Source organism: Mauremys reevesii, linkage group 12 (genome assembly GCF_016161935.1).
Source record: "Mauremys reevesii isolate NIE-2019 linkage group 12, ASM1616193v1, whole genome shotgun sequence".
Taxonomy (NCBI): domain Eukaryota; kingdom Metazoa; phylum Chordata; order Testudines; family Geoemydidae; genus Mauremys; species Mauremys reevesii.
The window spans coordinates 34,985,394-34,999,705 of record NC_052634.1 but is presented as its reverse complement, the minus strand read 5'-3'; the positions used below and the strand labels follow the sequence as shown (position 1 = coordinate 34,999,705).

The following is a 14,312-nucleotide window of genomic DNA, read 5'->3' as shown; positions in this document are numbered from 1 at the left end:
GCCTGTCCTGGGAGCGTGAGTATGCGAGTGTGAGTGTGACACCCCCACCGCCCCCCGCTTCTTCTTTTGAGCTTAGCTGTCAGTATAATAAACGTGCTGCTTTCTGCCAAACTCTGGTGGGTCATTAGTCCTCCCTACACTTACTAACTGACCCAATTTTGGGTAACACCTGTGATAAACTCAACCCCTGCAGGACAGAGGGTGATGAAATGAGCTGAGAAAAAGCCTTGGCATCAGCAGGGGAAAGCTAGAGGATCTGGGCCAGTCACCTTTTGAAGCCTTGTGGCTTGGTCTCCTCTGCCCTTGGAGGTTGGCCTACGGCAGCCGGTTCTTCCTGCTGGCCTCCTCTGTGTGACTTGCCAAAGGAGGAAGTGAGGCAGGAATGGGGCAAAAGAGGAAAGTCGAGCTGAGGAAGGCAGGGCAGACGCTCAGCGCCTCAGTGCGGCTAAGTGGGGTTAGTAGAGTGTCACCAGTCGTTCTGCAAAGCCTGGGGAGGTGCGGTTGGCTGCTGGGAGGTAGAATCCTGTGCCTGCCTCTTGGCTTCCCAGGGGTGGCTACTTGCAGCCCAGGAGAAGGATGGTTCTGGGTGAAAGGAAGACAAGCAAAGCTCTGGGAGGAAATTTGGGTGCGGGGTGCTGGCTCTGTGCTGGGGGAGGGGGTTGGGGTGCAGGAGGGGTGGTGCTTACCCCGGGCAGTGCAGCTCCCAAAGTGACTGGTACACACAACCCTGCGGCAGCAGCTCCTAGGTGGGCGGGGCCAGGGGGTCTCCGTGTGCCACTGCCTGCAGGCGCTGCCCCCAGAGCTCCCATTGGCTGCAGTTCCTGGCCAATGGGAGCTGCAGAGTTGGTACTTGGGGCAGGGGCAGCGCATGGAGACACTCCCCCCACCCCAGGGGATGCTGGGACATGCCGGCCATTTCTGGGAGTGGCGCGGAGGGACGGAGGCAGAGTGGGCAGGGAGCCACCTCAGTGCTGCTGGCACATCTCTGCACACCCATTGGGGGAGGGGAGCAGAGGGCCTCCATGTGCTGCCTGGGGTAGGGGCAGTGCGCAGAGCTGCCTCCCCTCCCGGGTCTATTACAGGAGTGGGTGGGTGGGGTCTTTGGGCCTGCAAGGTGCAGCAGGTCAGACTAGATGATCACACTGGCCCCGTCTGACCATAAAGGCTCTGACTCTAAAAGGGAGAGGGAAGTAAAGGGAAAAAAATAAAAAATAAACCAAACATTGTAATACCAGGATGACTCCACCTGCTCATTGTATAGTCCCGCCCCTTTCTTCCTCCACTGGGTGTTTAATGACCTGCAGGACATTGATTCTCTCCTTCCATTGCTAAACTGATACAATGTGACTGAAATTAAACCAATTCCCAGCAGCGAAAACATCATATCTTTGCATTGGCTGGGAATTAAACCCAGGTCAACTGCTTGGAAGGTAGCTATGCTCACCACTATACCACCAATGCATCTGGCAAAAGTACCACTTATGCTTGCCCAATGAGGCTAGACCAGAATTGAGGCGTTTTACTACCTGTTAAAATGTACTGGAGTCTCATCACTAAAAAAAACTACCTCTATCTTCACCTGGGTTTGAACCATCAGCCTCTCAATTAGGTCACCAAAGTGGTTAATCACAGACACAGGTAACTACCCTACTCCCCAAGCTTGTCTATGAAGCACCTACAGGGGCACACCTGGCTAGTGAGGGAGGCACAGTGCTGGGGTTATGAGTTCAGGCCTCACCCAAAGCATCAGTTTTGATTAGTTCTGGAGCTTCCCCCACTCACTTTGTCTAATCCACATGGAAAGTGCCAGACGAGGGTGATGAGAGTAAATTCTAAACTCTGAAATGCGGAGGTTGGCCCAGGGATTAGAATAAGGGGTTTGAAGAGAAAAAGCTCTAAGGATATAAAACCAGACAGTCTCCAGGGGCAGGTACGGTGCAACGCCTCAACAGGGAGCCATTTGGGGGAGGGGGTTTCACTTCCTCTGTTCAATGTCCTGAGGGGTATTTTAAGATGAAGATAACACCATGGCTAACAGTTGACTGGCACGTCCTGGGTTAAAGAAAGGAAGGGACTTGGGTTAATAGTCGGAAGATTTGTGTTACCATCACTGTCTGACCCCCCTTCAGTGCAGAGGTTTGTGCTTTGCTGGGTGGAACGCACAGACTCCTGGAGAGCAGGGGCAGCTGTTTCCATGGCAGAGAGCCTGGCACTTAGGGGACTTTCTACACTTGCTGTTTTGAAGCAATTCAATAAAATAACGGTGGAGCTACAATGTCCAGTCCAAAATTTCAGCCCCCCTGGTGCAAAAATGCTATTTTAGGATCTAAACAGGAGGCTTCCGGCGCTAGGACTCCTGACCAGAGAGCTTAGTGGGGGGGGTGTAAGAGCTGCTGACTCTGAGGGTCCTGGGCTAAATCCACTTGCAGGTGGAAGTGTTTTGATTTACTTGATGGATAATGAGCACCAGCTACCAGGAGAGAAGCCCTGCGAACTTGCTGCCACTCCAGCTGCTGCCCCAGAGGGGGGGGAGCCCCAGGGGGCCTGCTGCTGCTCCGGCCACCCCAGGAGTGCTGCTGCCGGGGGCCACCGAGCTGCGGCTGCTCCTGCTGCCCGCGGAACCACAGGAGGGAGATGATTTTTTGACAGTGACGGACGCCTCATCCTAAAGGCCTTTGTCTGCCCCCTTCTAGTGACTGTTTGGTACAGGAATGCAGCCCTCACTCCTGAGTCTCTCCTGGGGAAATAATGTTCCTGTGCAAAACACCAAAGCTTTTGACAGAAAGGAAGAAAAGGAAATGGCCACACGATGGGACTAGGACATAAGGAATGAAACACAAGATGCTTCTCCCATGTGCATTGACTTTGAACCTTGTTGTTTGCGGTGGTGTTGTATCCATGTTGGTCCCAGGACATGAGAGACAAGGGGGAGGGGGTCACATGATATCTTCTAAAGGACCAAGGAAGGGAGTTTTATTTACTCCTTCTCATAACACAAGAACTAGGAGGGGTCACCACATGAAATGAATAAGCTGCAGGTTTGAAATGAACACACTTCCCTCAAGCTGCTGGCAATGCTTCTAATAACGCAGCCTAATCTGCTGTTAGCCTTCTTGGCAACAAGGGGACTGCTGACTCATATCCAGCTTCTCATCCACTGTAATCCCCAGGTCCTTTTCTGAAGAACGGCTGCTTAGCTAGTCGGTCCCCAGGCTGTAGCAGTGCACGGGATTCTCCCTTCCTAAGTGCAGGACTCTGCACTTCTCCTTGTTGAACCTCCTCAGATTTCTTTTGGCCCAATCCTCCAATTTGTCTAGGTCACTCTGGACCCAAACCCAACCCTCCAGTGCTTGGATTCTTTACATGCTTTCACAGAGTGAAGAGCACATGTTCCATGATTTCATATGGCAGACTGTTATGCTATAGGGAGCTTTCCCTGTGTGAATTTGACAGGTGAATCAACATAGAGACACATTGTGACCCTTCTCAGGGAGCAGAGGGCTGCGAGTTTCCTTGTTGCCACCTGCCACTAGGAAGAGGGAGTTTTGCATTTGGCAGCTGGATGCTAGTGACCAAACTCACCCAGCCCATCAGGCACTCACAGACCCTCCTCTGAGCTACAGCAGCCACCCTAACCCCTGAGTTCCTTCAATGTGTCCCCCTCTGGGGTCCAGCCCGGATCACCAGATACTCAGAGAAATCCCAGATTCTCTCTACCTGAAGCAATGGTATATCCCAGATTACTAGTTTTACTGTGGACCACTGCTACTGTATCTCACACTGCACTTGAGTATAGTTATCAAACAAGCAGAAATTTATTTAACAACCGATAGAGATTTAAACAAACAAATGTGAGTGATGGAAACCAACTGTTACCAACTAAACAAAATCAGAAAATGCAACCTACACTTTTTAATAGTTACCTTTCCTATCTAAGTAGATTCTCACCTCACACTTCAGTCAATTTCACTGATTGCTAGTCCCTAGGCGCCACGGCCCTGCCTTTCATGAAGCGCCACTGGTCATTAGGAATCTCCTTGGTGAATGGACCCAGAGTGTTTTTCTCCACCCTGTTATGAACTTAATCAGTCTTTTGTCTTTATTCACTGAAAGGACGATCTCCTCATTCTCATATTATCCTTGTCACTTCCACAGGGTTTCAATGTCTATAATTTGTCTTTGATGGTTTTCCATTGGCTTTTCTGGGTTGGTGCAAAGGCTGACAATGGAGCAACACATCACATAACTGGCTAGCAAGGGATGGGCCGTCCCCACCAAGACCTATGATTGGGGTGACTCACTTTCACAACAATACCATATGGGCATAATTTTCCATGTACTTACATTACTCCTTAACCATGACTCGGACACACCTCTCGCAGTGAGTAGGAATGTCAATAATTTACAAGCTTTCAGTAGAGATCTCACTGCTATGCTTCCTGGATAAATATCATAAAAGCAGTGTATTAGCTGTGAGGAGTTTGTCAGGTCTGAGACAGGAGTTGCTTGTGAAGAACAGTGAGCCCTTTGCCAATTGGCACCAATGAGCTTTTGTCACAGATGCACTGAGCTATACAGTCACCCCCTGATAGAACAGAAAGGCCGGCACAAAAAACAGAGAGAGAAACAATAAGATACTAAAATGACAATGGCTGGAACTCTCCATTTCTCTCAGTCTTTGCATTCATGGGCACTAAGAGCTGTAGCTACAGTTGAGGAACCAGGTGAGCGGACAGCTGGCTCAGCCCTCCATACGAGTAACTTTCTCACATATAGGGAGATGGGTCAAAATTGGAATTGATGTTAAGACTGTGTTTACACTTCAAACACTGGAAATATTCTTCTGACAACCTAACACTGTCTACACTGGGGCTCAGGTCACATTAACGACTTCTCTCAGTGGAGAGGACTTTTCACACCCCTGAGAGATGTGGCTCTGCCACCACAGCTTTTCAACATCGACCAGCCTTTAGCTGGCTTATTGACCTGAAAGGCAATGGATTTCGGTCTTTTTCTTTATATTGATGGTTGATGAGTGCAGCTGTCCTACCTGCTGGACACATCCTGTGACAGATGTCAGGCCTTTCCTTTGCAAATTAGAGAAGTGGGGAAGACAGTGACCCTTACAGTCTAAGTGGGTAAAAACTTACACAATTTATCTCCTCGAGTAGCTTTCCTTTGAATAGAAATTGACTTTGAAACTAAGCAAAATAAATTCTATTTGAAAACACAAAATACTAAAATCTATAGAGGGTCAATATTCTCTTATACACACTTTCTCACACACATTCTCCCACCCTAACCTTTGGAATGAGGTTTTCTACCAGAACCCTTTATATTACAGGGGGTAAATTAAATCAAATTAACTTTTCAAGATTAGCCATCATTTCCTGTACGACTAACAAAACAAAAAAAAAAACCAAGACAACTTTCAGTTTTCCAAAATACTTCAGATTATCACACATTTAGTCTCTTCTTTAACCAATAACTTCACCAATAATCTCATTTTAACAGGTAACAAAACCTATTCAAAGAGCACAAATTCTTATCATATATGTTAGTTTTCTTTTAATGCCCATTGCCAACAACTGAACCTTGGCTCAAGTTTGTCGCAACCACTTCTGTGAGTTCATATATCCCAGGATCTTCTGCAGTATCTGTTGGTGGAAGGGGTCTCCTATGTGGGAATCTTTGCATCATGAGGAAAAATACCTCTCTTGTCACACTTTTTAATCTTTCAAAGTGGGAGAAGATAGAGGAGAAGTGATGTAAATGCATAAAACACAAGAGAGAACTGTCTCGTCTATGCTAAAGACATTTATTGGTGTAACTATATCTCAGGGGTGTGAAAAATACACACTGGTGAGAAAGGTAGTTACACAACCCTCCTCTCCTGTGAAATAACACTACATCAGCAGGAGAGCTTTGCCTGCTAAAATAGCCACCACTGCTTGTAGGGGCTGGACTAAAAGTCCTAAGGAAGAGATTTCTCCCATTGGTGGAGAGCATCTGTAATAGCAGTGCTACAGCTGCACCAACATCAGCTTTATTGAGTAGCCAGAGCATCAGACACAAAACCTTAGAATCAGGACTCAACATGTGAGTATCCAGAAGTCTGAAATTGGAGCTTGACACATTTATTGCCTCATTGGTTACCATCATTTCTACAGCCTGAAAGTCCTTGTTACCCACTCAGGCAGCCAGTTTGGGATCCACAGGGAAGGACTGTCCTATGAAGCACTCTCTCTTTGGATGGAAACGGTGAAGGATGATTGTTCTCAATCTAACCCTGGTATCCTCTGGAACGGTAATGAGACACACTGAACTAGGAAGTGGAGTTGGACAAAATTTCTTTGGGCCCTAAGGTTTTCCCACACTCACTGCTTTCATAGGTTCTCTTACATGTGTGGATTTTCTGATGCCTAATAAGGTTCCAGCTGCAACTGAAGGTTTTCCTGCACTCACTGCATTCAAAGGGGCTCTCCCCTGTGTGGACAGTCTGATGTCTGATAAGGCTTGAGCTGCGACTGAAGGTTTTCCCACACTCACTGCATTCATACGGCCTCTCCCCTGTGTGGACTGTCTGATGCCTAATAAGGTGCCAGCTGTGACTGAAGGTTTTCCCACACTCATGGCATTCGAAGGGCGTCTTCCCCATGTGGATTCTGTGATGTGCAGAAAGGGCTGAGCTCTCAGTGAAGTATTTCCCACACTCACTGCATTTACAGGGCTGCTCCCCAGTGTGGATTCTCTGATGGGCAATAAGGTTTGAGTGGCAATAGAAGGTTTTCCCACACTCACGGCATTTATAGGGCCGCTCCCCAGTGTGGATTCTTTGATGGGCAATAAGGTTTGAGCTGCGAGTGAAGTTTTTCCCACACTCACTGCATTCATAGGGCCTCTCTCCTGTGTGGATTCTCTGATGATCAGAAAGGGCTGATCTTAGAGTGAAGCATTTTCCACATTCATGGCATTTATAGGGCCGCTCCCCTGTGTGGATTCTCTGATGAACAGAAAGGGTTGATCTTCGAGTGAAGTTTTTCCCACACTCACTGCATGTATTTTCCCTCTTTCCCATGAGGATTTCCTGCTGTGTTGTGGTTTCCTTGACGCTCTTCTGAGTTCCCCGACAGGAAATAAATTTACCCATTTTCTCTCCTGGCTGGTTTCCCTGCTCTCTTTCTGGTGTGTGCTGAGTCTCGCATGATTTTCCCTGCTCATGACTCTTCGACACATTTCTTTTCGATCTCTGCGATAATTCTCTGTGTTTATCCACTTGCTCAACATTTTCCTGCTGAGAATTCTGCTCCTCTTTCTCACCTACCATTGCGTCACCTGCTGTGATAGAGACAGAAACCTCAGACAGGGATGGAAAGGGGAAGGCCAAACCAAAACAAGTGTGGAAGGGAGGTCAAATAAAAATCAGGAACTGAACTCCCCCAAACTCTTCCCCCAAAAAGGAGAGAGGAGGGGATCACAACTGAGCCTCCACATCCCATCCAAATTCACAGGGGGAAGGGAGGAAGCTACTGCCTGGTGTCTGCTAGGATCTACAGGAAGCCATGAACTATATGTACCCTGAGGATATGACCCCTGCTAGAGACAATAATGAACTGAGAGAGCTCCCAAGGGCTTTGTAGGGCATCCCAGATGTTTCCTTCAGGCACTTACAGATTCTGAGTTGGCTTAATGTTTCCTCATCTGTGCAGGGAGCTCTCAGGATCTCTCTTTCCTCTGAACCCTGGAGGTCTGGGACCCATGGCTCTTCCCCTTGTTCCAGCTGGGAGATTAGATGAGGTTTGGAAACTGGAAACCCTGCTCAGATGAAAGAAAACAAAGGAGTTCAGTGGATTTCTTAAGACTTGGTCATAAAAAACATTCTATTAATTTATATTCAGTGCTTAGTGTGACTTGGTGTGCCTAGGACAGTCTTCACTGAAAATGCCAAGGTCAGGGCAGGCTGGAAAAGGGAGGGCAGATGCTCCCAAAACTGGTGGTTAACACTGAAGTTAAAGTCACTGACCAGTCACAAACTGTGCTTCTGATCCCCCACACGGGTTATTGAGAATCTGAAAAAAAAAGAAATCGCACAGCCCCCTTTATTGCATTGCACTTCTCTGACTCCCAGTCAGCACCTAGGTCCGGTACAGTGAGAAGTTATTTAAAAACTCTGTGCACATAAACAAAATGTTCTTTTGACCCCAAAGGGTCAGCCACATTACCAAGTCAGTATGGGTTTGGATCTTACTGAAAATACCATGATGCCAGACAATACTTTAGTATCTAAACTAAAAGTTTAGGGCTTGGCTACACTTACAAGTTGCAGCGCTGGTGGAGGCTTTCCAGCGCTGCAACAACACCCCGTCCACACTTGCAGGGCACAACCAGCGCTGCAACTCCCTGGTTGCAGCGCTGGCTGAAAACCCATCCCGGCAGGGGTATAAGGAGTGCAGCGCTGGTGATCCAGCGCTGCTCAGCAGGTGTGGACACTCACCAGCGCTTTAATTGTCCTCCAGGGAATAAGGAGCTATCCCAGAATTCCTGTTCAGCCACTCTACTCATCAGTTTGCACTCTACTGCTCTTGCCTCAGGTGACCCGCCCTTTAAATGCCCCGGGAATTTTAAAAATCTCCTTCCTGTTTGCTGCAGCCAGGTGTGGAGTGCAATCAGTTAATCAGTTACAGGTGACCATGCCTCCACGCGGCAAACGAGCCCCAGCATGGAGCACTGGTGAATTGCAGGACCTCATCAGTGTTTGGGGTGAGGAATCAGTTCAGGCACAGCTGCGCTCCGGCCGTAGGAATTACGATATCTTTGAGCAGATATCAAGGGCCATGCTGGATCGGGGCCATGATCGGGACGCACTACAATGCAGGGTGAAAGTTAAAGAGCTGCGGAGTGCCTATTACAAAGCCCGAGAGGGGAATCGACGATCCGGAGCTGCTCCCACGACCTGCCGTTTTTACAGGGAGATGGACGAGATACTTGGGGGTGACCCCACTGCCAATCCCAGGATAACGATGGACACTTCTGAGCAGGCTGGGGGACAGGAGGAGGAGGCGGAGGAGGCGGCGGGGGGGGGAGAGGAAACCGCGAGTGAAGCTCCTGGGATGGGGGAAGACACGGTAGAGTCCCTGCAGGCATGCAGCCAGGAGCTCTTCTCAAGCCAGGAGGAAAGTACCCAATCGCAGCAGCCAGCAGTTGCAGAAGGACAAGCAGAGGAGCGGGTTACCGGTAAGCGGCTTTTATTTTCTGGGTGGAAATGTTTCTGGAGAGCAAGGGGGGTTATGGCTGCATGCATGCCAGCCTCTAGATGTGGAATAGCCCGTTGATGTGGTCTATCATGTCGCGGTAATCTGCTTCAGTTATCTCAGCAAAAGCTTCATCCAGAGCGTGGGCAATATGCCTGCGCAGGTTTATAGGCAGAGCCACTGTGTCCCTTGTCCCAGTGACGGTGACGCGTCCGCACCACTCTGCTGCCAGTGGTGGGGGGACCATTTGTGAACACAGGCACGCCGCATAGGGTCCCGGGCGGAATCCACATTGCTCTAAAAGAGCCTCCTGCTGTTCCCTAGTGACTCGCAGTAGGGAAACATCTTGCAGGATTAAGTCCTGTGAAAAATGTTGGGAGACTCTTTAGTGAAGAGATAGGGAGATAAGATCACCCCTGCAGCTGCATCTTCACTCAACCCCTCTAGCACTCCAGATTACCCGAAGCAACCAGCTCCCCTCTATCACTCAAGCCCCACTTATCCCTATATAAGTAAGCACCCCTCACTCACCATTTCGTGGCTTCTGTTGTGTTATGCGTGTGGGGAAAAGAATGCTAAAGTGAGAACTCCCTCAGTGTAACAATTCATGTCTGGAGATAGTGGATACAATGCTGCCCGTGTTAAATGTTGTCATTTCTGTGTTTCTACAGTGACCTTGACTACTGGACTGCCCAGATGTTCAACATCACAGAGGCTTCAAAATTTGAGAAAAAATCCCCGAAAGAGCAAAGAGGACATGCTGAAAACTGTTCTTAATCACTCTGCTCGAGAGAGTAAAGACTTGAAGGAGTGGCGAGAGAAAGAAAGCAGGACCCGCAAGAGAAATGCAGTGGCCAAGAGGAAAAGCACGGAGCGGCTGCTAAGCATCCTGGAGCGCCAAGCGGAGTCTATAGAGTCACTCGTTGCCATGCAAGCAGAGCACCACCGTGCTACTCCCCCACCCGCCCCGTCCTTTGTGCCTTGTGCCCCAATGTCAGCTCAAACCACCTTTCCCCAGCATCCAGGTTCTTACCACCACCAGCTGCCTCCAACACCTGTACGTTCCCCAACCAGCCCTGATACCTACCACCACCCTTACCCTCTGCATTCAACCCCCATCACCATGCAGTATATGAACCCTGAAGTGCAGGATTCATTAAACAGCAATCCAGACAGGGCATATGCAAACTTGTGACTGTACAGTTCACCAACCCACACCCCTGCCCTCTTGTGTTCATGAAATGTTGTGTGTCTGTCTGTCAAGGAAGTTTTTTTCTTTTCAATAAAACAATTCTTGGATTTGAAAACAGTCTTTATTATTGCAGATAGTGAAAGATACCTTAGCCCAGTAAAGAAAGAGGCACTGCAAATCATATTATTATTATGGATAATAGAATAACAGTGTAAGCAGTGCAATTCACTCCCATGCAAGGCAGCAAACATTACTGTTGGCTTTCAGCCTCAAATTCTTCCCTCAAGGCATCCCTAATCCTTGTAGCCCTGTGCTGGGCCTCTCTATTAGCCCTGCTCTCTGGCTGTGCATATTCAGCCTCCAGGACTTGAACCTCGGTGGTCCATGCCTCACTGAATGTTTCACCCTTCCCTTCACAAATATTATGGAGGGTACAGCAAGCGCATATAACCGCGGGGATGCTGCTTTCCCCCAAGTCTAGCTTCCCATACAAACATCTCTAGCGGGCTTTTAAACGCCCAAAAGCACACTCCACAGTCATTCTGCACCGGCTCAGCCTGTAGTTGAACCGGTCCTTGCTCCTGTCAAGCTTCCCTGTATAGGGTTTCATGAGCCAAGGCAGTAACGGGTACGTGGTCTCCAAGGATCACAGTGGGCATTTCGACATCCCCTACTGTGATCTTCCTGTCTGGGAAAATAGTCCCTGCCTGCATCTTCCTGAACAGGCCACTGTTCCGAAAGATGCGTGCATCATGCACCTTTCCAGGCCAGCCTGTGTAAATGTCAATGAAACGCCCGCGGTGATCCACAAGCGCCTGGAGAACCATAGAGAAATACCCCTTACGATTAACGTACTCTGATGCCAGGTGGGGCAGAATAGGAATATGCGTCCCATCTATCGCCTCCACAGTTAGGGAAACCCATTTGTGCAAAGCCATCCACAATGTCCTGCACGCTCCCAGAGTCACGGTCTTTCTTAGCAGGATGCGATTAATTGCCTTGCAAACTTGCATCAAAACGATTCCCACGGTCGACTTTCCCACACCAAACTGGTTCCCGACCGACCGGTAGCTGTCTGGAGTTGCCAGCTTCCAGATTGCAATAGCCACCCGCTTTTCCACCGTCAGGGCAGCTCTCAATCTTGTGTCCTTGCGCCGCAGAGTGGGGGCGAGCTCAGCACACAGTCCCATGAAAGTGGCTTTTCTCATACGAAAGTTCTGCAGCCACTGCTCGTCATCCCAGACTTCCATGACGATGTGATCCCACCACTCAGTGCTTGTTTCCCGAGCCCAAAAGCGGCGTTCAACGGTGCTGAGCATTTCCGTGAATGCCACAAGCACTTTGGTGTCACACGCGGCAGGAGAATCGATATCGATATCATCGTCAGACTCCTCACTGTCACTTTGGAGCTGAAGGAATAGCTCGACTGCCAAACGTGTTGTGCTGGCGACACTCATCAGCACAGTCCTCAGCAGCTCGGGCTCCATTTGCCACAGAAATCGCGATTCACACAGAGAGTAAAACAGAAAGACACTCACAATGGCGCCAAACGCTGCCGGAAAGAGTGAATGCTGGGATGTGAAGCGATGCACCACGGGGCGCTGGCAAACAGGAAGCGGAATGACCCGCACACTTCCTTCCCCTTCCCACAATACTCAGCGCCAAAATGGGACGAGGTGCTCTGTGGGATAGCTGCCCACAATGCACCTCTCAATACAGCGCTGGAAAGTGCTGCAAGTGTGGCCACACTGCAGCGCTGGTAGCTGTCAGTGTGGCCACACTCCAGCGCTGGCCCTACACAGCTGCATGACCAGTGCTGTAACTCCCAGCGCTGCAACTTGTAAGTGTAGCCAAGCCCTTAGATAAGAAAGAGAAAGGAAACCAGAAACAGAAAGAAAGTTGTTAAATGGGAAAGGAGTCAGATACATTCAGAAATCTATATATCACCTTCTTAGCAGTATTGGTAAGTTTCCGGCTTGAAAGTCCATCTGGAACACAGCCACAGCATGGATGGGTCATCCAGTCCTTTGTTCAAGGCTTCAGTTTGCGTAGGTGCTGACTTTTGGTTTTGCTGGTGGGTGCCCCATCCTGGCTTCGCCCCCTTCTCCAAAGCCCCGCCCCCACTGTACTTCTTCCTGCCCCATCTCCCTAGACTCTCCTGAATGCTGCCTCCTTACCGACCCCCTGCCCTAAATGCCTCCTACCTACTGCTCACTCCTTTGCACTCCCTCCTGCCGTAAGGGCGAGGGTTCTTGTGCCGGAGGGGGGCTCTGCCAGTTTTGAGGGGAGGCTATTTTCAGCATATTTATACACTTCCAGTGTACTCATTGAAAGTGTGTCTGTAACTGGTATCTCCCTTTCCTGATGTTTCTCAGTTCTTGTTCTCTACCTGGGTCCCTTTTCCCATCTCTCTCTTTCTGCTCCCCACCTCCTGGTGCCTGTTTAGTGCCCGCTCCCACCCACGCACTCAAAGCAGCTCTGTCTTCCCCCAAGCTCCACCCACTGTGGCCAGCCCAGGAACTGCCCACCCTGAGCCAGAGAGAGAAATTTAATTCAGCAGCCCAGCATAGAAATGGCCCATTTATTCATCCGGCTTTATGGCTGCTGTGTCACTCCAGCTCCTCCCAGTGCCCCAGGCTGCAGCCCACCCCCACATTGAAGCTCGCTCGCTGACTCCCTCACCCACTCTGCAACATTGTGGGCGGGGAGCCCTGGTGGGATCATGGCCAAAGGCAGGGGGGAGAGGTTGATCCTCCCCCGGGCTGCAGCAGCCCAGCACCCTGAAGGAAGATGAGCTCAGGCATCCCAAGGTGAAGCAGGGCAGTGTCTCCTGACTTGAAGCTCATACAGGGGGGTGAACGCAGCTCCCAGGGAAGAGGAGATGGGGGGTGGATGGATCCAGGGGAAGGAAATCAATCTTTCCTGATGCAGATGCTGGTCGGTGCGGGAAGGGATAAACTTCCTCTTGGGGAGGAAAAGCCCCTCAGCCAAGCTTGCTCTGGGCAGGGGAGGGGGAGACGGCTTTGAGGGGGGCAAGCGTTACTTTCCCAGGCATGAGAGCCGGCCATGGAGAAGAGCCCACGGGGAGGATGCGGCTACAAGCACTGGTGGTGTGTTGGCCCCTCTTGTCCCCCCCCCACATGGGGCAATGGATGCAGAGCCCTGGGACCTGGGTCAGAGCCGTAGGGGCTGGGAGCTCCCAGAGGCCACATGGGAGGAGTCTGGGCACAGGCAGGGTCCGGTCTGGGAAGGGGGGCTGCTCATCTGCACTGGGGCTAGGGCTGCAGTGAAGCCCCTCTCCCCTTTGGCCATGGCTGGGTGCACCCAGCTGGCTGGAGCACGGGGAGGGGGCGAGCAGCTGGCCTCAGGCCCAGTTCACTCATCAGACACCAGGGCAAACTTTTCTTAAAGGAGCAATGTCTTTTAGTTTGTCCCCCTGCCCAGCACTAAGGGGGGCCACCGCTGGTTTCTCCTGGCTGGAGGGGGAGCACAGGTCCTGGGGGAGACACCAGGGTGGGCTGAGAATGGCTGGCTCAGTCCTTGAGAAACTCCCCCCCAGCCCGTACTGCCTCCATCAGCCCCCTGGGGCAAGCCGAGAAGCTGCCCAGCCGTCTCCCCCCAGCCCTCTGCCGCGAGGCTCCCCACCCCTAGCCCAGAAGCTGCCAAGCCCTGAAAATTAAAAGGACTCACACATGCCTGCAGTGGAGCTGGGAGCTACAGCAGCTGCAGGGAAAACAGCTGATAGGCGGGTGTTGGCGCCAAACAGCTGATTGGCCACAGCCAGCCAAAGAGCTGCTGAGGGCTGCTGAGCATGCTAAATAGCGGATTGGCAGTTCCCAACAGCTGAGCACCCCAGTGGGTGCAGAGCA

The 14,312-nt window shown here is 50.5% G+C and overlaps 1 protein-coding gene and 1 non-coding gene across 2 annotated transcripts in view; both read right to left on the bottom strand.

The window, feature by feature from the left end:
• The window catches only part of LOC120375395 (zinc finger protein 883-like), a gene marked incomplete at its 5' end in the record, with an annotated part of 158,913 nt that extends 151,925 nt beyond the window's left edge, over positions 1-6,988 (bottom strand). The window contains one exon of the mRNA XM_039496016.1: positions 6,462-6,988. Within this exon, the coding sequence (XP_039351950.1) occupies positions 6,462-6,988 (527 nt within the window). The remainder of the gene's footprint in view (positions 1-6,461) is intronic.
• On the bottom strand, positions 1,390-1,461 carry TRNAG-UCC. The gene has a single exon. It is a non-coding gene; the product is annotated as a tRNA-Gly (tRNA).
• Positions 6,989-14,312: the final 7,324 nt, after the last annotated feature.